The sequence below is a fragment of the Sylvia atricapilla genome, chromosome 4 (assembly GCF_009819655.1).
Source record: "Sylvia atricapilla isolate bSylAtr1 chromosome 4, bSylAtr1.pri, whole genome shotgun sequence".
Classification (NCBI taxonomy): Eukaryota; Metazoa; Chordata; class Aves; order Passeriformes; family Sylviidae; genus Sylvia; species Sylvia atricapilla.
This window is the reverse complement of record NC_089143.1, coordinates 48,663,162-48,686,000: the sequence shown is the minus strand read 5'-3', so window position 1 is coordinate 48,686,000 and position 22,839 is coordinate 48,663,162. Positions and strand designations below refer to the sequence as shown.

At 37.9% G+C, this 22,839-nt stretch overlaps 3 protein-coding genes and 1 non-coding gene across 4 annotated transcripts in view; 2 read left to right on the top strand and 2 right to left on the bottom strand.

Annotated features, from left to right (window-relative positions):
- TBCK (TBC1 domain containing kinase) overlaps positions 1 to 8,573 on the bottom strand; it is an 83,304-nt gene extending 74,731 nt beyond the window's left edge. The window contains exons 1-2 of the mRNA XM_066317833.1: positions 8,251 to 8,573; positions 5,773 to 5,845 (exon numbers count right to left, since the gene is read on the bottom strand). Of these exons, the coding sequence (XP_066173930.1) occupies positions 5,773 to 5,845; positions 8,251 to 8,443 (266 nt within the window). The 5' untranslated portion in view covers positions 8,444 to 8,573. The remainder of the gene's footprint in view (positions 1 to 5,772; positions 5,846 to 8,250) is intronic.
- NPNT (nephronectin) overlaps positions 1 to 22,839 on the top strand; it is a 274,897-nt gene that overhangs the window by 147,295 nt on the left and 104,763 nt on the right. The gene's annotated exons all lie outside the window — the stretch shown is intronic.
- Positions 3,741 to 3,821, bottom strand: LOC136360857 (small nucleolar RNA SNORD71). The gene has a single exon (XR_010743515.1). It is a non-coding gene; the product is annotated as a small nucleolar RNA SNORD71 (small nucleolar RNA).
- AIMP1 (aminoacyl tRNA synthetase complex interacting multifunctional protein 1) overlaps positions 12,253 to 22,839 on the top strand; it is a 30,213-nt gene continuing 19,626 nt past the window's right edge. The window contains exon 1 of the mRNA XM_066317836.1: positions 12,253 to 12,403. Within this exon, the coding sequence (XP_066173933.1) occupies positions 12,402 to 12,403 (2 nt within the window). The 5' untranslated portion in view covers positions 12,253 to 12,401. The remainder of the gene's footprint in view (positions 12,404 to 22,839) is intronic.

Genomic DNA, 22,839 nt, shown 5'->3' with positions numbered 1-22,839 from the left:
TGCACTATAAAGCAAGTCTAACAAGTGCTCACTCTTCCTTTTTGTTTTTTTTCCTTTCTAGAAGCAGGACGAAGTGTCAAACACCGCATTTTGTAAGAAAAACCATATACTAACCACATCTTGTTGTCACAGTTTACAGCAATTTTTTATGCTAAACACAACTATAATAAATCAACATTAGGATTACTAATGTGCTTTAAATCCCTCAAGATTTGCACAGTACAAATTTGACATTTCAGTTTTCAGCCATTAGCTCATTAGTAGTAATTTGTTCATTAATGCAGAATGGAACTTTAACATGATCCTTACACAATTCCTTGCAGAAATATCTTTGCAGGATGAAGCCATCCTTCTGCTGAGGATGACGTTTTGTCTGTTTGACAGTCAACATCCTCTTCCACTAGAAACTGTAGACTCAAAACTCTCCAGTATTTTTGTTCTCAATTAACTCAGCATAACTCATCTTCTGTTTGAGATCTTTAATACTTCTTTTAACACAGAAATCTGTATGAAGTGTCTACAAGGAGCTACAGGGAAAGCACAGTTGAACAAAAGATTGAAATAATCATATATTTTTCCCCAGTCACAGACTTTATATTGTCGTGGTCTAAGCCCAATTGGAAATTAAGCACCATGCAGCCACTCACTCAACCTCCCTCTCTCCCCACCACCACAGTAGATTGGGAAGAAGAATACAAGTAAAACTTGCAGGTTGAGATAAGACTAGTGTCATAATTGACAATAAAGTAAAATACATTTATAATGGTAAATGATAATAATATTGGTAATGAAATGGGAAAAACCAGTGATGCACAATGCAATTGCTCACCACCAACTGAGCAATGCCAGACCCCCTTCCCGGACCCAGGCTGGCCACCCTTCCAGGGAACTGCCCCCAGCTGATGCTGGGCATGACGTGGTGTGGAATATCCCACTGGGCAGTTTGGGTCACCAGTCCCAGCCCTGCTTCCTCCCTGTTTCTTTTGTGTACCTCCTCAGTGCCAGAGCATGAGCCAAGGAAAAATGTCCTTGACTCAGGATAAACATGACTAAGCAAAACCCCAAAACATCAGCGTGTTATCAACACCATCCAAAACATGGCACTGTAACAGCTACTGAAAGGAAATTAACTTTACCCTAGCTGAAACCAGGACAATTATATACAGCCATCATATCAACATTTTAATAGCATGAGGCAGGTACTATCATAATCTCAAAGAGTTGTATTATTCTCTTTCTTGTTGTTTTTCCTGGAAGACAAGTAAGAAACAACCAGGCACTTACTGTTATGTTTCACATACAAGAAAGAAACACGTAAGAGTTCTGAAATGTCTTTGTGCTGCCATTAAACAGTGCAACCAACTATGCAGGCAAAGAATTTGGTTCCATACCTAAAAAGATCACTCAAACACCTTGAGCAACAATGTTCACCTCTAATATGTTCACCTCATGCAAGCTGCACCCCTTTTCCATTCCAAACAATTGTTTTCTTATGAGAGTAAAGGCAATCACAGGAGACAACCTATGCTAAAAGGAATGCTACAGGAAGATTTGCAATCAGGCTAAAAATTACTTACAGAAATAAACCAGTACTTCTGTATGAAGAAAGCATAATTGGACAGTACATAAACAAGTTCAGACTAACAGATAATCTTTCATCGTACCTTTGCAAGCAAAGCATTATCAAGAAAATAAAGAAAAAGTCTATAGACACTAAATGCCCACACTACAGTACTTCACACATGCTTAGGGAAAAAAAACCCGTTTAAGTTTGTTTATTAATGCAACTTCATTTTACTATTACCTAATTTGTCCTTGCCAAATTCAGCCTTATTGTGATATATGGATTTCTCATGTGAAATTCCAATACAGACTTGATTCAAAGCAGAATACACTCAGCCCACGAAGCTCTGCTCATATGCAGCTCTTCAAGTCAAATCATGTAAAACCTTTGGCCTTTTGATGACTTGCACCTGTTTTACAAATATTTTTGAAGAATGCCTGGCTACTCAGAAATTGTTTTCCTCCCATCTAATAACTTCAGTACCACAGTCTCACTTCAAGTGGCACACAAAGGCACACTAACAGCAATGATGGCATGAAGAACTCTAGTCCAACCAGTGAACAGACAACTGTTTAATGTAGCCAAATAAAATGTACTCATCCGAATCCATCAGATCATGTTTTCTCCAAACTAGTAAACAGCTGCAGACACAGTCTGCTTCCCATCAAATGTTCCATGTATAACAAACTATACCTTGTATCTGATGGTTCACTAGTAATTTTTCAATACCATGACTTTCAAAACATATGACAACTATATTTTATTGAAGAAAGGAATGGACTTAGACTGTCCAAGCCACAAATTGAAGACCAATCCAGAAACTGTACTGTAGGTGCCAAAAGTCTGCTGAATGTCAGTATTTGCTGGCATTTTTATTGTTATGAATACAAGTGCAGACCAACTTCTTCAAAGAAGAAACACACTTGAAGCATGACAGAAAAGGAAATGCTCACAACTCCTTTTATAACAGCACAGGAGCAGAGAAAAGAACTCCTTTAACTGTCTGGAAAAGGTATCTCAAAGGAATAGTTGGAAATCTGTTTAAAAGATGGAGAACCTTAAAGATAAATGTACATCCTCCATTCTGGTCTTTGGTAGCATACTTAAAACTAGCAACTTGGAAAAACTAAAATTCTGATTGCCACTTCACTGAGACTGTTAAACTATAAAACATCCACCCATCATAATTTTTTGTAATTTATTTTCAATTCATTCATAGGAAAAAAATCCTTGTATGTGCAGGAAGACACAGGAAGCCAGCTAGACTGAGACACATTTTCAACTCTCTGAAGAGCAATAAACCATTGTGAGCTTAAATCAGGTATTTACTATTTTTGTGCGACTGTACATAAATTCCCAGCCTTTTAAGCATCTGACTCCTGAACATACTTCAGAGAGTTGATTTTCCACTACTGTGCCCGTTATAAACGGAAATTAAAAGCATCCCTTCAGTGATCATAACAACAAACAGGACACCAAACTGAGAATATGCAAACAGGAAACAATGACCTGGACTACAATCTCTCACAGAGAGGACAGTGGACAGCAGTCCAGTGAAAAATGGGATATCTATGGCTGAAATTCTTATCCTATATATCAATGACTAAAATTATTATCCTACCCTTATCATACTCTATTATCCATGGCTGCAGCCTGAATTTCCTGCAGCACACAACTCCAAAAGAGCTCCCCTGGTATTACTGTGATGCCCAATGGAAGCACAGTAAAGAAAATTTGGATTATTCATTTTTAGAAGCATTAACTGCAGTTACTATGTCCATATGGCTATCCTCTGAAAAAAACCCAACAAAACAGTAGGGAGCTGTAATAAATTCCTTTTCAGTACCTGCTTACCTGTGGTAAGAATTGTGAAAAGTCGACACTTGATTTCCTCCCTTTGAGAGTTCCTGAAATTTACCTGGTAACAGTTTTTACAGCAGAAGGTACTTATTCCAGGGTCCCAAATATGCCGCACTCAAAGCAGAAAATAATCTGACCATAAATTACAAAACACTTATTTGCATTAATCTTTGAAAATGAAGTTTAGCATATTAACTTCGAGGAGAATGACAAACAATCTCTGCAATTCCTGGGGACTGCTGACACAGTATTGTTAGGTAATGAATGAATGAATTCTTGAATATGTCACAACTCCAATTTCTAGCAAATGTTTGGCGGCATGCTCAGTAAAATGACTTTCTGCACTGTGACAGAACTCAGCAGATAAACACTTTAAGCTCTGATTTCCCTACATGCAACTGATTTATTAGAATTAGAAAACCTGGGAAAAATCTGAAGTTAATTGAAGAAAGAACATTGATATTTTTAAAAAAGAAATGTAGCATTCATATATTAAGGAATTTATGCTCCACCTGATGCATTACTTCAGCAAAGATTAACTGCAAATAACTACCAAACAGCTGTATGGCCTGTTTTCTAAAATGTATAGAAAGGTAGACTGTCCATAATGTAATGTCTTGAATTTCAACACTAACATAATAGAAGATTTCCTGCAGATTTTACATCAGCTTGTGGTACAGGTGCAAAGGACTTAGGTTACTGGCAAGCATAAGGAAAATTAATCTAGAAACCAGAAGAACAGTTTCTCATATTCCATAAACAGGTTAAAAATTAATTGCAATAGCACATGAATCAGCTCTGGATGTGTAGACAGCTTTGCTATCACCAACCAATGCAATCAGAATTCATAAAAAAGACAAATATTTCCTCCAAAGGTAATTGATATAGACAGATCACATAACCAATAACTGGGAATTGGTACACCAAACTAATTTCTGGAAGTTTCTGGGTCTCCACAGGAATAAATTCCATTTTCATAAAAAAAATATAAAAGGAAAATATCAGTCTTGCAAGAAACTTCATTTGAAATGAACATAATTTATCCTTTAGCTACTACTGCAAAAGCTGTAATTTACAGTAGATTAATCACTAATGTCTCTTAAAACTATGGATATACATACAGGCTATATTTTAGCCTTTATCCTCAAGTGTTACAACTTCCAGAAGAAATCCCGACTGGCTCATTAAAAGAAAGATCATAGAGTAGAAAAATTTATGACAGCAAAGATTCTCTGAAGACAAGAGGAAAAAATAAAGTCAGGCTTTGTGCAACTACTTTTAACAGAGCCACAGCCCAAAGAGCTGAGGTAACATCACAAACTAAGTAACCTCTTTCAGCATGCCAAAACCAAAAGTTGAATACCTTACCAACCTACCTAAAAATATCTAAGAAGTCCTTCTGGAGGCCACAAGAGACATGCTAGTATAAAAGGGCATAATGCATGTGCGTATAGACCACATCTCCTATCTGAGGAAGTGTTGTCAGAGAATCTACATAAGTATACTGCATCAAGCAATTCAAAGCAAATTGAAATAGCTACATGCAAGCTTTTTCCAAAATAGTCTAGAGGGAAGCAGGCAGTCTGGGCTGCTCCTCATCTGACACCAAGACACACATGCTCAAAGAACAATGTGAGAACTGAATTAAAAAGGAATGAAAAGAGCTTCTGATGCTTTAACTGTTTCTGGAACTTTGCACAATAGGAACCTGATGCAAAACTGTGTAAAGAAATGTGAAGAAATATGAAGAAACATATATCCCACATGAAAACTCTTTACACCAAATCCCTCTTCAGCTTAAAAAAACAATGCAAACTGTATTTCCCTAAGATTCCTCAAGCTACATCCCTCTGCAACACACACAGTCATAGAAGTTCAAGTTCACAAAAATGCTAACACAAACACAGGGCATATTATCTAACATCTTGTCCACTTTCTAGATGATAAATTAATAGATTTCTACAAATAAAAAAACACGCATCAAATTCTATCCATTCTAGTGAAAACTGTATTTCATCACCTAGCAGACTTAACCTTCACATTAATTCTTAGAAAGTTCCATATCCTGTCATAGGTCTGATTTAATTTTTAAAATGAGACCCCAAAACTACATTATTTTATGAGTTATGAAGTATTCTAATTGCAAGCAAGTTCTCCATAACAGAATTTCACAGAAATGAGTACTCTTTTTTGGGTGCATATTTTTATCGGCAGAACAATGTCTTTAGGTTAAACTTTAACAGAGTAAAATTTAGATAAACCAGTAAAGTTAAAAGATGGTCCAGGATTTTGCCACAGATGATACGTGAAATAATGATGAGTAGACTTGAGTTAGCTTGACACCTCACCTGACAGGCTTTCCTTCTCGTAGCAAATCTTCCAGACTCTTTTCACAGTGTTCAGCCGCCACAACCAGTCTCTCTAATTTGAAAAAAACCACAAAAATCAATAAGAGGACTGGAATCCAAATGAAACTCCCAGAGTACAGATTTCTCATTTTACCTATTTGGCAGATGGTAAAGTATTTTGATATACACTGTACAGAAAATCACACATAATTAAACACTTCCAAGATGTACAACTTACAGATAACACCACTATTTTTTATATGTGAGATACAGAAAGTGATCTTCCCAGTTTCCTCATGCAAAGCACTGTCAATTCAACCATCCATGCATCCAGTAATCAGTAACAAATATTGAAGCTCCCAGCCAATGTCAGTCATATTCGACTGAAGAACAGAGGTCTCAAAGATAAGTATACATAAATTTGCAGAAATATGTGGCTGGGCTGATGGAAGAGACTCAAAGTAAGCCCAGCTTTGAGAAAAGGGACTCAGGGTGAGCACAGGAGCTTCAGTCCTGCCAGGCCAATGAGCACATTGCTAGCACCTCTTGCCCAACACAGAGCTGTAGGGATCCCACATGTTCTGAAGATGGATGAGCTGCCTCTAAATATGGGGAGAAAACTAAAACTATTGTTACACTGTGGTAGGAAAAGACAAAGGTGTAAGATATTACAGGGGCATATGAGGAAACTCCCAAAGCAGCTTTGCTGCTTCCAGTAACCTAGCAGTCAATGTTCACATTCAAAATCAAACTAAACTATCACAAATGTTTTTGTAACATGACTGTTACAGTAAGAAAGATGGAAAACTGAGGAACACAAGTCATCACATTATAGCTGGAATAACTGTTATTCAACCTTGTTTCTCTTTTTTCCATTCAAAAGACCATTTAAACTTGCTTTGGAAGAAAAAAAAAATTGAGATTGCCTCCTACAATGCTAGCATAAATTTTTCAAGAGTCTAATTTTACAAAAGAAAATCCATTGGAACATTTTTCCTTTATTTTTATATTCCCCCTTTGACAGTCTTTTGTCAGAGAATTTATATATCTAATTTATTTTTGTATTGTTTTCCTAGTCTGCTCTCATGCTTCTCTGCAGGAGTACAAACTGACATTTGCAAACAGAACTCGACAAATATTAAATCATTAGGCATAGAACTGACACATAGAAAGTTCTGCCAGTATCAGAATGATAAAATTTGCTGTCAAATTTCCCATATTATATCAAAATTATTAGCTGCCATTCTAATAATTCTTAAAACAGAACACTCTCCTGACTTCACAGTTAGACATTTTATTTACTATCCTTCAAGTTACTTCAAGAAGGTATTTTTCCTTCATTCTTATACACACACATAAATCTTCATGCCATTTACTCTTTGTCATCAAAAAGGCCAAGTTTTACTACTTATTTTTTTATTTATTAAATGTTATATTAGTTAATACTTCCTAACCTTTCATCCCAAACAATATTGCAAGAAAATCTCAGGTTTTGTTTCAAGCATACTAGTAAATACAAATAAAAATTATTACATTTTTCTAGACCACCTGAGTGTGCAAGTGAAAAATTACATGTTTAGGGGCAAAGAAAAACACATAAAGAACTCCCTGATGCACTGAATACTTCAGTATCTGGAATTGGCAATATCCTAATTTTGTAAAAATCTGAAACATTCCATTATACTGCATTCTAAAGGGGAAAAATGCTCTATTTTATGAGACCCTGTAGCTAATCAAATAAATACAATGCACTTTTGTATGAGAACACTGTTGATTTAGAAGTTAAAGGTGGCAATGACTTAAATTGTCACAGGTGTTGCAGCCTTTTTGTGGAAATTAAGTGCTGTAGTCCTGCTGAGCTTCCGAGGGAGTATCTAGAGCAGAAAGAAAGAACTGGAGTTTCCCTTGAGCTAACAATAAGTGTAATAACAGGTACTGAAAAAAACATCCAAGCTCTTACTAGAATAAAGTAACCACTAGTGGGAGGAATCTTCAAGAAATCAAAAGATAATAATAAAGGAAGCCTGCAGCCAGGACACGAGATGACACCACCAGCTGCAAATTTAGTACAAGAAACATAACCATCACATGAAAATGTTCACAAGGTGTAGGAGTTTACCACCAAAAATACACGTATCTCCATATTCCACACAAAGACATAGCAGAGCCATTGAGTTCAGGAAGTTTAGTGAGGTATATAAAGAAGGAAGTTCTTAGCTTTTATCTGTTCGTGTAACACAACAAGACAGGACAGACAACAACCTCTGCTTTGAGTCTACAGAGAAGAAACGAAAGAAAAGAAAATACCGCCGGTCATAGCAAAGGTATTCAGGAATTTTGAGATTGAAAACTGGCCACTTTCCAGTGCTATGAAGGCAGTATTCTGCTCAGTCACCTCAAAATAAATTGTCACCAAAAAACCCTCCAGATCCAAAACTGTGATCATACCAAAAATATGCTTATTAAACAGATACTCACCATGTTTACCTCTGGTAATGTCAACGTACTGGCAAAGTCTGGGATGGGTGATTGTTTTAAGGATTTGAAATCTCCCCAGAATTTTTATGGAGTTAGGTGTTAGAGGGAGGCCATTACTTCCACAGACATCATGTGGCAGAGCTGAGGCAAAGAAGGTGGAGGCACCCATCACAGCGTCTTTTAAAGGAAACATCTTTTTCGCACAATCTTAAGCCTGTCAGAGCAATTTGTGTTCCTTAAACAGAGAACACAGAGTAAAAATTTATCAGCAAAAGATACAGACTCAAGTTACTAGTTGTTTACTAAATAATGCAATTAAGATGCTTTTTTTTCCTCAGGAGGTCACACAGGAAAAGCAGAAGACTTAATTTGGTGTCTCAACATTATTCTTTCTCTAAGGGAACAATCTTGTTCAAAGCACAAAATTCACAGTTAAAAACTAATAAAATTATTTGTGAATCCAAACTGCGAGCAACTCCATACAGGCTGCACACAGATCCTTATGTACTAAACATAGATTTACTAAGTCTATACAAATGGATACTATGAAAGATACTTTCTGTTTCAGCTTATACAGTCCAACTTAGGATAGAAAGCAAATAAAAAAAAGACTCATCTCATTTGTGGTTTTTTCCCCCAAAGAAACACAGACATTAGATATATACTTTAACATTCTAATAAATATAATCATATTGAATATGAATGTATATTGTTAAGGAATCAAACTTAAAAAAGGAAGAAAAATCCAAAACAGCTTTGAGCATTGGAATATTTATATTAGTATTTGCATTAAAAGTCTTATTTGTAAAGATACAATACTTTCATACCTCATGAATATTTCATACATTTTTGCAGATGGTTTATTTTAGGATGGGAACAGGGCACATTACAGTTAGAACTTTCCACTGGAAAGCCATCAATTGGACAGAGTGCAAGCATAAAGATTTACTGGCATGCAGCAGGTTCCAATTGCAAACCTTTAACTGCGCATTTATAAGAACTCCCATTCCTGTAAAAACATCAAGTGTGCCCAATAAACTACTCAACATCAGAAAGAAAATATACATTAAACATTTAGAAAAAATAGCTTAGTTTACAGTTTCAATTATAATCTTGCTCGGCACAATGGTCCTCTAATGCTGGCTCTAAAATAAAAGAGAACCATTATAATGATCAGAGTGGAGGTGATGGAGAAAAATATTGTTAGATAATACCTCTCTAATACCTTGTACCTGCATTCAGCTGATACTTAGAAAGGAAGTTTAATAAAAAAGATTGTTTAGTACCATCAATTCAATAAACATTTTAAGTGATTAAACTCCACTTGCAGTCTAGATCACTTGGCTTACAAGGAGGAATTACAGCACCTGCCGTGTATTCAAGTACACAATTGCAGAGTTATCATTGGCCTCCTTTGGCTGGAAACCAGATGGGCAAAAAGCAAGACATGAGATAAGCAAACAACCTTTCCTGTCACCCACCTAAAGGAATCAATAAAGAATCTTAAAAGGTATGCAATAAAACACCTTCTCTTATTACAGAGTTAATTACAGGGAATGCATGAAGGTAAGGGAAAGTTTTCTGTGATGACAGAAATCAGCCAGTTTTGTCAATTTCTATCCTCACAGTCAAACCGAGCTCTCATTATTTCTCAATTTACATGAATTCCAGAGACTGAGTTGAAAAATAAAACAAGTAACCCCAAACTTAAGCCTTCCACCACCTTTAGAAAAGGACACATATTACAGCTTAAATGAAAGGGTTTTTTTACAAATTTTTGTCCCAACACTTCTCTAGTAACTTACTGACATTTCTAATTTCATCTGAAAAAGCTCTTTTCTGACTATTTTTAAATTGAGGGGGGTTTGTTTGTCTGGCAAAACCATAGACACAGGAGAGTGCTATACATTGTCCTTACTTAAATACACACAATTTTACACCTCAAACTCACTTTTACTATGTAGAAAAGACACATACTGCATTAATTTTATGATTTGAAGGCATTAATTATATCCTGAAGAACTTCCCTGTCACTTTGAAATAAAAACAGGAAGAGAAGAAGAAAGGTTTGTTATTTTAAACTGCCACAAGAACCAGTTAATGCAAATTCAGTTTTGGGATTGAATCCTGTAAATTCAATTTCAATAATCCAAAACAGCAAGGATGGTAGAGGAAGCAAACACTTTTCTTATTGGTGTCATCTAAAATTATTGAGTCACTGTTTCCAAAGCACCATTTATTGCATTTATGAGAGACAGTCTCTCACATCTGTGAAACATGCCTGGCATAAAGATTAGAAGTCCAGAAGTGGATTTCTTGCATCCCACCTCTGAACGACCTTCCCTAGCTTCCCACCTTCATCGAAATCCCCCTTAGAAACTTTTATAGTACACAAAAACACCACCATTCTCAGCAAAAACAGAAAAAAAAAAAGACCTTTAGAAATTCCTGTTCAATATTCAGATTAGCACTATTTTGAAAATCTTGCACTAGGTAGCTTTGATGTCCAAAAATGAGAAATAAGATACAACATGGAACTCCATCTATTGAGCAATTTATTTGCTGCTCCCAATATCTACTGCTCTCAGAGAACAAATGCTTTTTATCCAGAAGTCAGACTTTTCTATAATCATCATTTTCAACTTTTTCTCCTCAGCAGTGCTAAGGTGATTAAGTTAGGGGACACCTAAAAATTTGCCCTTAGGAAAAAAAAAATCTGAACATAAGAATTCTGTTTCTCAGAAGCAAACATTGCAGGTACACAGAAACCAACCTGATTTGGTCCATCCAGTGAAACACATCTATGAATTCCTAAAGCGTCCACATGCAGAAATAATGGCAAGCAACCCCATTAGTACCTTGAAAGGGCTACTTAGTTAAATGCCTCCTGAGTACTCAGGTGTAAATATCCCTTACCTAATGAAGGCAGCTTTTCCGAATTAACACATAATTATACTGCTATTAAATTATTTTTAAAGCAATTGAGAGCAATTTCAGGAAAGCAGAGAGCCTAAATAGTTTATACTTACACTTTTTCATTACATCATGGCATGCTAAACAACGCAGGCCATTTCATAGGAAAAAATCCTTTCACAAAATAACTTTGTTCTTAAGTCTTAAAATATTTCCGCTACAACTACAGTAATTATTAATTTGACAAAATAACTGAAATAGAATATGCAATTCTAACTAGTGTCACTACTTCACAAAAAACCCTGAAACTGAGTGATTTCACAAAGTTTATTAAAATGAAGAATAGGTATGGAAATAAAGCTGCATTCTGCTACATCAGTGCCCTAATAAAGACCTAAAATGGGGTTTGTCACCATTTAATTTATCCAATACACACGTCTGTTCAGGAACTAAAGCTGGCACAAGGGAAATCACTTTTACCCGGTTCTCTAAATGACTCCTAGAAATGCTGGGGACCCCGATAACCCCTGGGCTGCTACGGACTCAGTGCCCGGAGACCCCTGGGGAAAGGGAGGGGCACGGAGGAGAGGAGGGCATGGTGGAAAGGAGTGGGAATGGGCAAGCGCTTGGAGAAGGAGCAAGGAGATGGAAAAGCGGATGGGGAAGGAGTAAGGAGATGGGGAAGGGGGAATAGGGATGGGGAGAGGGATTGGAACACGGACAGGCATAGGGATGGGGAAGAGGACAAGGGATGGGAGAAGGGGATGAGGATAAGGATGGACGGGAAGGGGACAGGCAAAGGAACGGGAGAGGAAAGGCGAATGGTCCGCTGATACCTGCGCGCAGCCGCCGCCCCCGCCGCGCACGGCCCCGCCCCAGTGACGTCATCATCTCCGCCAGCCGCTTGCTGTAGGGCCGTAGGGGCGACCTGCACAGTGCCTGAACTTCCCTTTTTTTCGGGTTATTAAAAAATAGAAAACAGTAACAAAACCTCAAGTATAAACAAACAAACAAAAAAAAAAAAAAAGAGAGAGAGAGTTTAACACCCTTCCCTCTGTGTGTGTGTGCGTGCTCTGCCAGTGCTCCGGGAACGACTCATTGGGCGCCTAAGCCCTGCGCTTGCTGGGGGGTGCAAGAGTTTCCCGGGCGCCTGCTTGCAAACGTCAGGCGCTCGCTGGACCAGCCCCAGGAGCGGGTCCTTCTTCCCCGGGCGGGCAGCGGCGGCGGCTCCTCGGTTCATGTGAGTGTCCCGGCAGGGCCGCGGGCTCGGCCGGGTGGGCTCGGCTCTCTCCGCGCTCTCGGTGCCCCGGTACCCCCGCCGGGCCTCGCCTCGCTGCTCCCTCCCCAGCCGCTGGGGAACGACGCCATGGGTGCCTTGGGGCTGCCCCGCGGGCCGGGCCGGGCCGAGCTCCCTGGGGCGAGTGGGAGCCGGGCGGGGCCCCGCTAACTTGCTGCGAGCCGCCAGCACAGCGCCGGTCGGGTCGGGTCGAGTCGGGTGTAGCGGGGGTGCCCCGTGGTGGTCGTAGGGAGGCCGCCTTTGCGAAGGAGCGCCCCGCGGCACAGGGGCAGGATCAGAGCCGCGAGCCGAAGGAAGCGGCGTGACGGTCGCGGTTCAGTTCAGGGCAGGGAATTTATCGCAGCGCTCGACGTGCGCTCCAGCTGTAGGGCGCCGTTGCAAATTCAGATCCCGCGCGTCCCGGAGGACGTGGCCACGCGTGGAGTGGTTCATCTCAAAGCGGTCGTGGTCCTTTATTCAGTCCTGTCACTGGAATGAGGGTTTGGAAGCAGCGTAGGGAGGTGGGCTGTGCAAGAAGAAGATGCTGTGTTAGCCTGGAAGTTAGCATGGAGTATCCACCGACGTTTGCTATTACTAAAAAAAACGTAGATGCTGCCTCACTTTTGGTTAATTGTGTAATGTTTGCTATGCTTTTGCATAGCCTTGAGCGAAGAACAGAACCCAATATTTGATCCATTCTCAGCAGAGATACAGCACATGTTTTGCGCAGGGATGTGTGCATTGGGTCAACAGGGACCAGCTTATGGTTCTGTTGCCAGTCCACAGGCCCCCAGCATATGGCAACATTCCTGACTAACTGTGTATATTGGATATCTATCAGTATTAAGTCAATATATATCAGTACTGTATATATCAGATAGTTCTGTATTTGAGGCTCATCAATAAGTGGCTTTGAGCTGGGTTTAGCAGCTGGCAAAATAAAGGCAATACTACTGCAAACTGAGTAATGCTTGCATTTCTTGCTCTTTCTGTTTCTTTAACTCAGAGATTTTTATTTTCTTTTAAGTGAAGTTACTGCTTTTCACAAATAGTTCAGGGATTCAGGATGCTTGCATGAAATCTGCGGTAAGGTGAGGCAGTAGGGATTAAATACGGCCTCCCAATTTGGTATGTCCTTACCATTCGCTTGTTATAGTATCCTCTAGTTATGTTTAAATTTTATTACACCCTTTGGCAGACCTCTTGGAACAGAAGCCCAAATTCTATAACATTAAGCAAAACCAAACTCTGAAAGCTGAGTTTTTAATAGTGGATGTTACTAAAAGGTATAAGGCCTTAGAAATTACTAACAGAAACAACTTTGACAAATGATTGGTAAAGTGGCAGTTTTAGTTTTGGGTTTTTTTTTTTTACTTTATTTTTGCATAGTGGCAGTATTACATATTTTTAGGTAACCTCAAGGGTCATTGCTTATCAATACAGCTTCATCATAATGTATTCTCTCCACCCTGTCACTTGTTAACAATATATTCCTGTTGCAATAATTTTGACTTATGAAAACTTTAAGCAATATATTTGTGAGCTGCTTTAATGTTTTAGCAGCACTGAATCCTGAAGATGCAAGATGTTGAAGGCAAAAATTATCCTTGAAACTAGTTTCAGCAAATTTGTGCTCTAGCATGTCTCTTTCTTCTTGTAACTATATGCATATTTTCCATGCGTTGCTCTAGGTATCTTTGTTTCTTTTACACCTTTAAATGTAAAAAGAAAAGGAAACAACTTCTCATTTTCTAGACTGAAAGCAATGGATTGCATGAAGAAAATGGTATTGAATGAAAAAGGATATTTGCTAAAAAAAATTGTGCAAATCTTAAAATAGTCCATCAGATTGGAATAATAGGACTTAAGTTGCCTAGAGTTTTGAAGACAGTGCTTCTGATAATGAAGCATATTTGAGTGGGAAAACAATCAGAAAAATAAGTTTAATGCAGAAAGGTATGATGATATAGCTTTGATGATGTTGTAACTCTTCATTTAGTATGAATTAATAGTGGCAAGTTAACTTAGGGCCTCTTTATTGAAGGAATGCTGAACAGTCTATGAATTTTTGTTAATGCTATCAGTTTCTCAGATTCCCTGTCCTTTCCCCATTAAAGCAGAATAAATAATTTTATGGATGTCATGTTACTCTGAAAAAGCTTGACATCAGACCGAGGGGAGGATCTTAAATTGACAAAAAACCCCACATATTTAGAGGCAAAATAGGAGATAAATGTTATCCCAGACCTGTCTAGACCAAGAATGAAAAGAAGAATTGAGTTCTTGTGTGCCTACAAATCCCACACATTAAGTTCTCATGAACATACTTAGGAAATACCTATGTAATAAAAATAATGTAAAACAGTTGTCATTAGAAGGATTGTCCAGGTGTGCAGAAAGACAAATCTGGTATTGACCATAGTATTTTTTAACTTTCCTGATTATGATCTGATTGCTTTATGTCACAGCTATTAATCCATGTTGGTCTCTTCTGAGGGAGTGTTATGTAAAACCTAAAGAAGGTCAAATGCCTGCCAACATAGACAAAAGTGAGGAGTCAGCACAGAGGGCAGCTGGTAGGAACATCAGATGTGAGCAAAGCAAACAGCTCCTCTTCCTTCTCATAGTGGTGTGAGGTATGTGATATCAGTCCAGCAGAGACTCCCAGAAACACATGTGTTCTTCCTGAACAGTTACCTGCAGGGTTCTTACCTTTACCAAAAAACATTTCCGCTGGTAGATTTCCTGTCATGCTGGGGGGTGAGGGGATATCAATGTTTATTTTTCATTTCCATGGTTACATTAGAATTAAACAGCAGGGGGAGGAAAAAGGTCACCAATGGCTTTTTTGCCTCCAGTGTGATGGAAGCCATCCTTACTCATAATTTAATGTAGTTTAAAAAAGATTTGGATACTTCTCAAAGCAGCCTGTTTCTTCTGTATTTTTTCTATTAATATTTTGTATATTTAATTATATATTTCTTTGTGCTTTGGGGAAAGTGCTTTCTTTAAAAAAATCCTTCAAGGAACATTTTAAAGTGATCGCAGGTCAGTAAGTCATGAGTTGAACAATTTTTTCTCTTGGAGGACAAAAAGATGCAATGCTGTCTGCAGTATAATGTTAGAGGTCAATTTATTCAGACTGAGTGTAAATTTAATACATTAGTCTTTTACTTCACAGGTGGTTTCTTTATCCTGCTTTCACCCTTAACAAATCTTTGATGTCTATTGTGTTGTCCCAAATAAATACTCTTGAATATGTGGAAATAGCACAGAAAGGCAGGTTTTACTGCATGTTTTTTAAAATGAAATAAAAGACAGATATGTAAAAGAAAGAAATGTGATTGGGTTTGTAACACTGGGTGTTGCAAAAGGCCTTAGCAGAAGAGGAGAAAAAGATCTTCTTGTCTACTGTAACTTAATCACTTCTGACAGATGTTTGCCTAGCCTGTTTTTAAAACCTTTCTGTGATGGATATTCCACAGCCTCCAAAGGCAGCCTGTTCAGTCTATTACTCTTACTTGAAAGTTTTCCAAAACTTAAATCTCGCTTTCTTTTTCATGTCTGCATCAGACCTGGTGAACAGTTTAGTCCCATTCTCGTACCAACTTGCTTTGTCTTTGAAGAGCAAGACCTGGTCTCCCATTTATCTTCTCTTCTGTAGACTAAACAACTGCACTTCTTTCGAGCTTTTTGATCTTCTTTGAAGTGTCTTGAAAAAGTTGAGAGACGGGAAAGGGGAATTTGAACAAAGGCAAATCTCTGTGCCAGTTGTAGGGGGTCTTGAGTATGCATGAGTTCAACATGAGTATTGCTTGGGCAGCCTCTTGAGCAGCTGAGGCAGTTTGCCTATAATAAAATGTGCCTGGTCAGGCCTTTCCTGTCTTGCTTCTCCTGTATTTCATCCTGTGTCCCTCACACTTGCTTTCTAGAGAAATTAGAATTTGGGACTTTTTTCCTTTAAGCTGGAGCAGACAGGTGTGGCAGGGTAATAGACTCCCAGCTGAGAAGTCGTTCTTTGTAGTTTTTGTGGTGTAGTGTTGTGTTAATCAATGGAGTCCTTAGTTGCTTTTATGCTTTTTGAGCCATAAAGTTTTCTAATGGTTAAGTCTGTAACATATTGCAAAAATGTATTTTCCTCCTGAAAATACATCCCTGTGGTTCTAGTCAGTGGAATGGATTTGACAGATGAAACAAGAGAAAGTGATTTTTGGAGCATAATGAAAATGTGCTAGTTGGCTTGGGTAGCATGATGGCTCCAAACATTTTGAGACTGTCACCATGTCCATTTGAGTATTCCTAAGCTTTTCCAAACATCCGTGCTTACATTTAAATAGGAAAAGTTCCTTGCCTGAGCATGCTCTGTGCTTCTGGCCACTGCTTTTAAGTTCAGTATTGTTACAAATTTCTGGGCAGTTGTAACTGATTTTAGGCATGGCAATCGCTGTTAGTCTTGATTACAAAGTTCAGTGTGCTGATTCCTGTTCTTTATAAGGAACAGTTGCTGATGAAGCCAATCTCTAGGCAACCTCACCACTCTCAAATCTTAAATTCTTATGCCACTTTATATAAAATAACAGCCTAGAAACTCTTTGACTTCCTGAACTGTAGAAAGTGAAGATTAAACTGGCATTCATATTAGAAAGCAACATGTACTGTATTTAATCATCATCTGCTAAACACAATTCATGTAGAACTCATTCTTTCTTCAGAATTCTGAAATGCTGAGATAGATTCTATTCTGGATTAGGGGAAAATTGAATTCCTGGTAGCTGGTAATGCATTAAATATCATCAAAAATTGCCTCAAGTTAGCACATGTCTTCTTGAGGTCATTTGCTTCAATCTTTTGGCATTAAACTACCTATTATGGAAGACTTCTATTTCCATTTCCTTCTCATCAGGAGCTTTCCCATCATAGCTGCGTATGAATTAATAGTGTAAAGCTTGGTCTGTGACTTCAGGACCCTCTCTCAGAAACTATCCATGGCTATTGGATCTGATTTCTATCCCTGAGTGTTTCTCAGTTACACTTTAATATACAGCTTTGTAGTGGCATCTTGTTTCAGTCTCTCCAGGTAAGTGGACAGATCATTTCAGCAGCTCATTTGTCTGGGGCAGCTGGGGGACTGCTGTTCCCCCAGGAGTGCAGGGGCTGGTGCATGGCATGCAAGAGGCATTGCATTTGGCTTGCTGGCCAAACCTTGCTCTGGAGGCAAGGCCCTAAGTTCACATCTGTGCTAGTCCTACTGTAAGGTTTGAAACTTTCTGTTTCAAGGGCTCTGATAATTGGTAACAGTCACACACTAAGGAAGTCACTGTTGCCAACTAGGATATGACTCTGAATTGTACCCCAGGGAAATTAATCTTTTCTTAGAGGTTCAGTTACCCTTGCTGCATTACAGTGGATAAGTAATTTCACATCCAAATGACCCTCTATAGAATAATGCTCCTGATAAGAACTAGGCACACGCATATCTTTTCCTTTGCATTTTACTGAAAACTTACCTTCAAATTAACACTTTTGAAGATGTTAAATCAACATATGTCAGTTGAAAATAATTGTTTAAAATTATTGCACTTTTAATAGAAGAATTTGGAAGACGGCAAAATTAAAATTTAGCTAACTTGTCTTAAAACTTCTTTTGTTTCTGTGGTTTGAATCCATAAATGAAAAATGGCTATTCCCCAAAAGCTGCTTGGAGGATTGTTCTGTCAGAGACTATCAGTCTTAATAGCTGATATCCCCTCTCAACGTCCAAGATGAGTGCACTGAGAGTTTGTTTGCTTTTGTGATTTTTTTCCCTCTGCACAGATCAGCCTTAAAAGAGGGGAAATAATTTTCATCCTAGAGTTTTAAAAGCTGTTAACCCCAAGTGCTTCTCTCTGCATACAACTACAAAGAAGTGGTAGATACTGCTGGCACGTGGTTTTGAAGCGACATGAAACTGCTTCTGGCTGCTGAGAATTACTTGTCAGCCCACTTTAGATACAGAAGTTCATTTAGACTTTCATTCCACAGCTGAACAAATAATAATTCTCTGCTAATTAGTATCTTTATAGGTTTTCATTAAAATGTCATCCTGAGTAAATTCAGCGTTGGAAAGTACAATTATTTGTGATGTGTGGGGGAGGGTTTTTTTTCTGTGTAAATAAGGTGCTGCAGCTGCAGGCTCAAAGTTCATCAAGGACTGATCCTACCCTGGAAATTTTGTTTGACTGCTTTGTTGCTCCCCATTAAAAGATATTTACCTTTATTCTTGCACTGATTGCACACAGACGTATACACAAGCATGCACATTTTCAGTTTTTTCTTCGGGTTTTATTTGGCCCACATAAAGAATGCCTGAAGTTTCTGCCTCAGTAAATACCAGCAGCTGCTAATGTGTCTGAAGTCAGAGGACACTGATTCTTTTGAAATACATCTGCCTGTGGTCTGCTTTTGTGAATAAATAATGGTTATTTTTAACCTGAGCACTTGTTCTAATTGGGTGGTTAAATCCTGTTTTCCTTTAGCTGTGCTACAAGAAACTACTTTTACAAGTAGAAAAGCTGATATTAATGTAAAAGTAGTAAATTTCTAGATTATTTCTTAACACACTAGGACTATGTAAGATAAAGAGTATTAGGAACTGAAATGGAACTGGGGTGATCAGTATTCCTGTGAACTACCTAACCGGTACCGTTATTTTGCAGACTATTGCAATCATAAAATACATTGTTTAATGATATTCTTATATCATTATACATGATATACTATATCATGTATAATGATATTCCCAAACTTCAAATTCCTAAGGAAAAGATATTTTTGAAGTGTCTTCTTAGCAGCTAGGGTTTTCAACAAGCATTTTTATCCTTATTGCTGTGGCAGATCCAAAAGAAAAACACCAGATTTTGAGAGGTATTTTAAAAATATATCTTTGTTCTCAACTGAAACTTCTTTTAGGGAGAGAGTGTAATCAGCTCTTTCTTTCTTTTCATTTCTCTATCTGCTGTACTTGCTCTAAAATTAGGAAGTAGTGTTAATGTTCACTTTTTTTAGGATTAAGTTACAAAAATCAATACAATGCCTAAGAAACAGTGTTCTACTTGGCATCAACAGGTAGATTTCAGTGCAGTTCTGATTCTTCTCTCTGATTTATGAGCAGTTTACTCTGTAGTTACAACAGTAATCTAAAGCTTTCACTTTACTTTCCCAGTAAAACCCTAGAGGGTGAACCACAGTACAGATTCTTTGAGTTCCTGTGGCATATGCTGACCTTGCAGACTTGTCCAGATGCAGCTGAGTCCTCTTAAATTTCTGAATTTATAGGCATATGTGTGTGTCTGTAATTGTAAAGTTCATCACCTGTCAGGGAAGTTTTATGAGGATACTTTGAGACATGAATAGCAAGTACTTTTTAATATATGTATTTTTATTTGTATGTGCTGCGTATAACCACAAAAATCCCAACAAAATGAAAGAAAAATAAAATGGACAAAATACCTTGTCAGTTTTTGATGTAAACTTTCAGTTCCAAAGACCTGGATGTATTTTGGGTTTGGAAATCGGTGATTACAGTCAAAGAAATGAGGCAGAGTGTTGTGGCTGTTGCATCTTTTCCATCATGGGATTTATTGCGGGGATTTCTCGTGCACGTGGTGATCATTTATGGAAAGATTTTGATAGTATTATTAAAATATTAATGCAGTGGGATTCAAAAGATAAACATTGCTGAAAAATACATAAGGCTGTCCAACTGTTTTGGCATATGAGCTGCTACTTAAACAGCCTGCACTACAAAGCACAGCCAGATGAATCTCTACGGCACTTTCAGGGACCTGGCAGATGCAATGGGTGTGGAACCTGGTGAGACTTCAGTCGAGCGGTGCAAAGAAATTGCTTTCCTTGAGCTCTGTTGTGAGCCATGCTTGGCTGTTCCATTACCGGGCAGACTGCTCAGATTAATAAATGGAGGTGTAAATTTTGTTACAGACCTCATCCAAATGCCTGACTGCCGTCCTAACCTGGCAGAACTCCGTAAGGGTGATCATGTTTCTGCTTTGCTTAGTCCTTGGAGTGTCGGCTCAGAGGTGGGAAAGAATACAAAGTTGATTGAGAATTGAACTTAGGCAAGCATTAGTAGAAACTTCTCCCTGAATAGATATTTAGCACAAGTTTACATCAGGGGTATCTGAATGAAGCTGCAAGTACTCTTAACATTTTGAGTGTTGCAGCTGTAGCATGTTAAGGTATGATGCAGTTAATTAATACAATGTGGCATCAACTAAAGTTTTGAAATGAAAATTGAACGAAATACTAAATTGATTTTTACTTCTAACTGTTGAGTTTCTAATGATTTCTAGCATATCAGTCCAAGACATCCATTTTACTGCAAATTAGGCCAGTCAATTTCATGCGTCTAGCCTGGATGTTATAATGTATGCCTTACTTCCTCATTCATGGCTTCTCATAGATTGGATTTTTGCCTGTCTCATTAATACCACGACTTGGTTGTAACTTTGGTACATCATTCCCTTTCAAGGCAGACTTGTCTTCACATTTAAAAATAGTCATTACTAAGTAATTTCTGTTGCTTCAAAATTGCTACCAGTGGATGAGCCTTTTGTTTTGTGATGTTCCATCATATGTTTAAAAAACCCTCTTTCATGCTGCAGTGTTTTCAATATGAAAAAGTTCAGTTTTCTGTGTTTTTACTATTTACAGCCCTTTAAAATAGGGAGGGGTAGGCTCTTAGGACTACTAAAAGGACCTGTCTGCAGCTGGGATTGAGCCTGATTTATCTGGCAGCCAGAAGAGTTGGACTGTAGTCTCCAGAGCTAGCAAATCATTCCACAGAGCTGACATTCCTACTTGGATGGACTGTGTTAGGCATTTAGGGTGTTTGGAAATCTGCAAAGCAGTTACTCTGACTTTCTCAGTGCCAAAGATGAAAAGTGAGTTGAAATAACATACAGCAAAAGTGTGCAACTTTGCCTACTAATTTAGTGCTTGGGAAATTCCTTTCAATAGTGACAACATGGAAGCTTATAGATAGGGAATACATAATAAATTGTATTTAAGAGCTAAAAAAAAAAAAAAAAAAAAAAAAAGGATTTGACTGTTTAAAGCCCTGGTTACAGCAATCACAGTTTGGGGAGAAAGGAAGACAAGAGATCTGATGTCTTTCTGCAATTATGAATCTCTAAAGCTTATGCTGCCATAGTTTGTAGCACTCTCTTAACATTTTAGGATGTGATTTTATTTTGTTCATTTTAAAAAGACCATTCCTTTTTTAGAAAAATACCAGGGTAGTAGTTAAAATTTCATTTGATCTTTTATAGTGCCCAAATCTCTAGTACCTGGCAGGGAATCACTGGTCCAGTACTGAGAGTCAAAATTTGGTTCCGTGATGATTCATTTGATCATTTCTAGGTTTCGACTTTTATACTGCAATCTACCAATACTGCTCAAATTTTGAAAAACACTTCAACTGGTTGTGATTTGGGGATTTAAGGGTTGTTCTCTTTTGTTTTGTTGATTTTTTTTTAGATGTGTGAACTTTGTGCTATTCAGGAAGCATACATTCTTCCCTTACAGAGCCAACAATAAACTTAATTCTGAAAGAGAGATGAGCTGATAGTTAAATCTTCAGTGATGCATGCATGCCTCAAGTGTGCTTGAAATGGTATTTAAGTGTAAGTCACTCTGTCTTTTTTTGCTCCATTATAGCAACAGGAAACAATGGATTTGATAGTAATGCAATGCAGAAGTACCTAATAGTTAAAATTCTTCTGTTTTCTTAGCATTATATTGTTTGTAATTGATACCATTGCCTATTTGTATATGGGTTTAAAAGGGACATTTTTTGAAACTGTTTGTGAACAGCTCCATATTTGACTTCTTTTTGATTGAAGATTTTTTTTTTTGAACTGAGGATTTTTTTTATTGAGGAATTATATTTTTACACACAAAACTCTGGAAAACTTGCATTTCCAATAAATAAATCTGATTATTTTCTGTCTATTAAAGCCTGGAATCACACGATCTTTTGGAACTTCATTTCCTGAGAAGGGATATATGGGTATAAAAGCCATGATTGTGTTTTACAATATATAGCAGTTATAAAGCCAGTGAAATACCCAATCTTCTGTGGTGGTGATGGGTATAAGGGCATGAAACTTACTAAATATCTGATTTCCAAAATGTCCTAGCAACAGAACTCTTGATTTGAAAATTTGTAACAAAGTGTTTCAAGCCATTGCTTCCCTAAGACAAATGGGGAACCTGATGCTGATTTTCTTGGCATTACTTAGAGTGAAGCGTGGGGATGATCAAAACTAAGATTTGATCTCAAAACTAATTAGTTGTTGCTCTCCTGTGTTTTGGCTTGAATTTTTTTATAGACTTAATTTTTC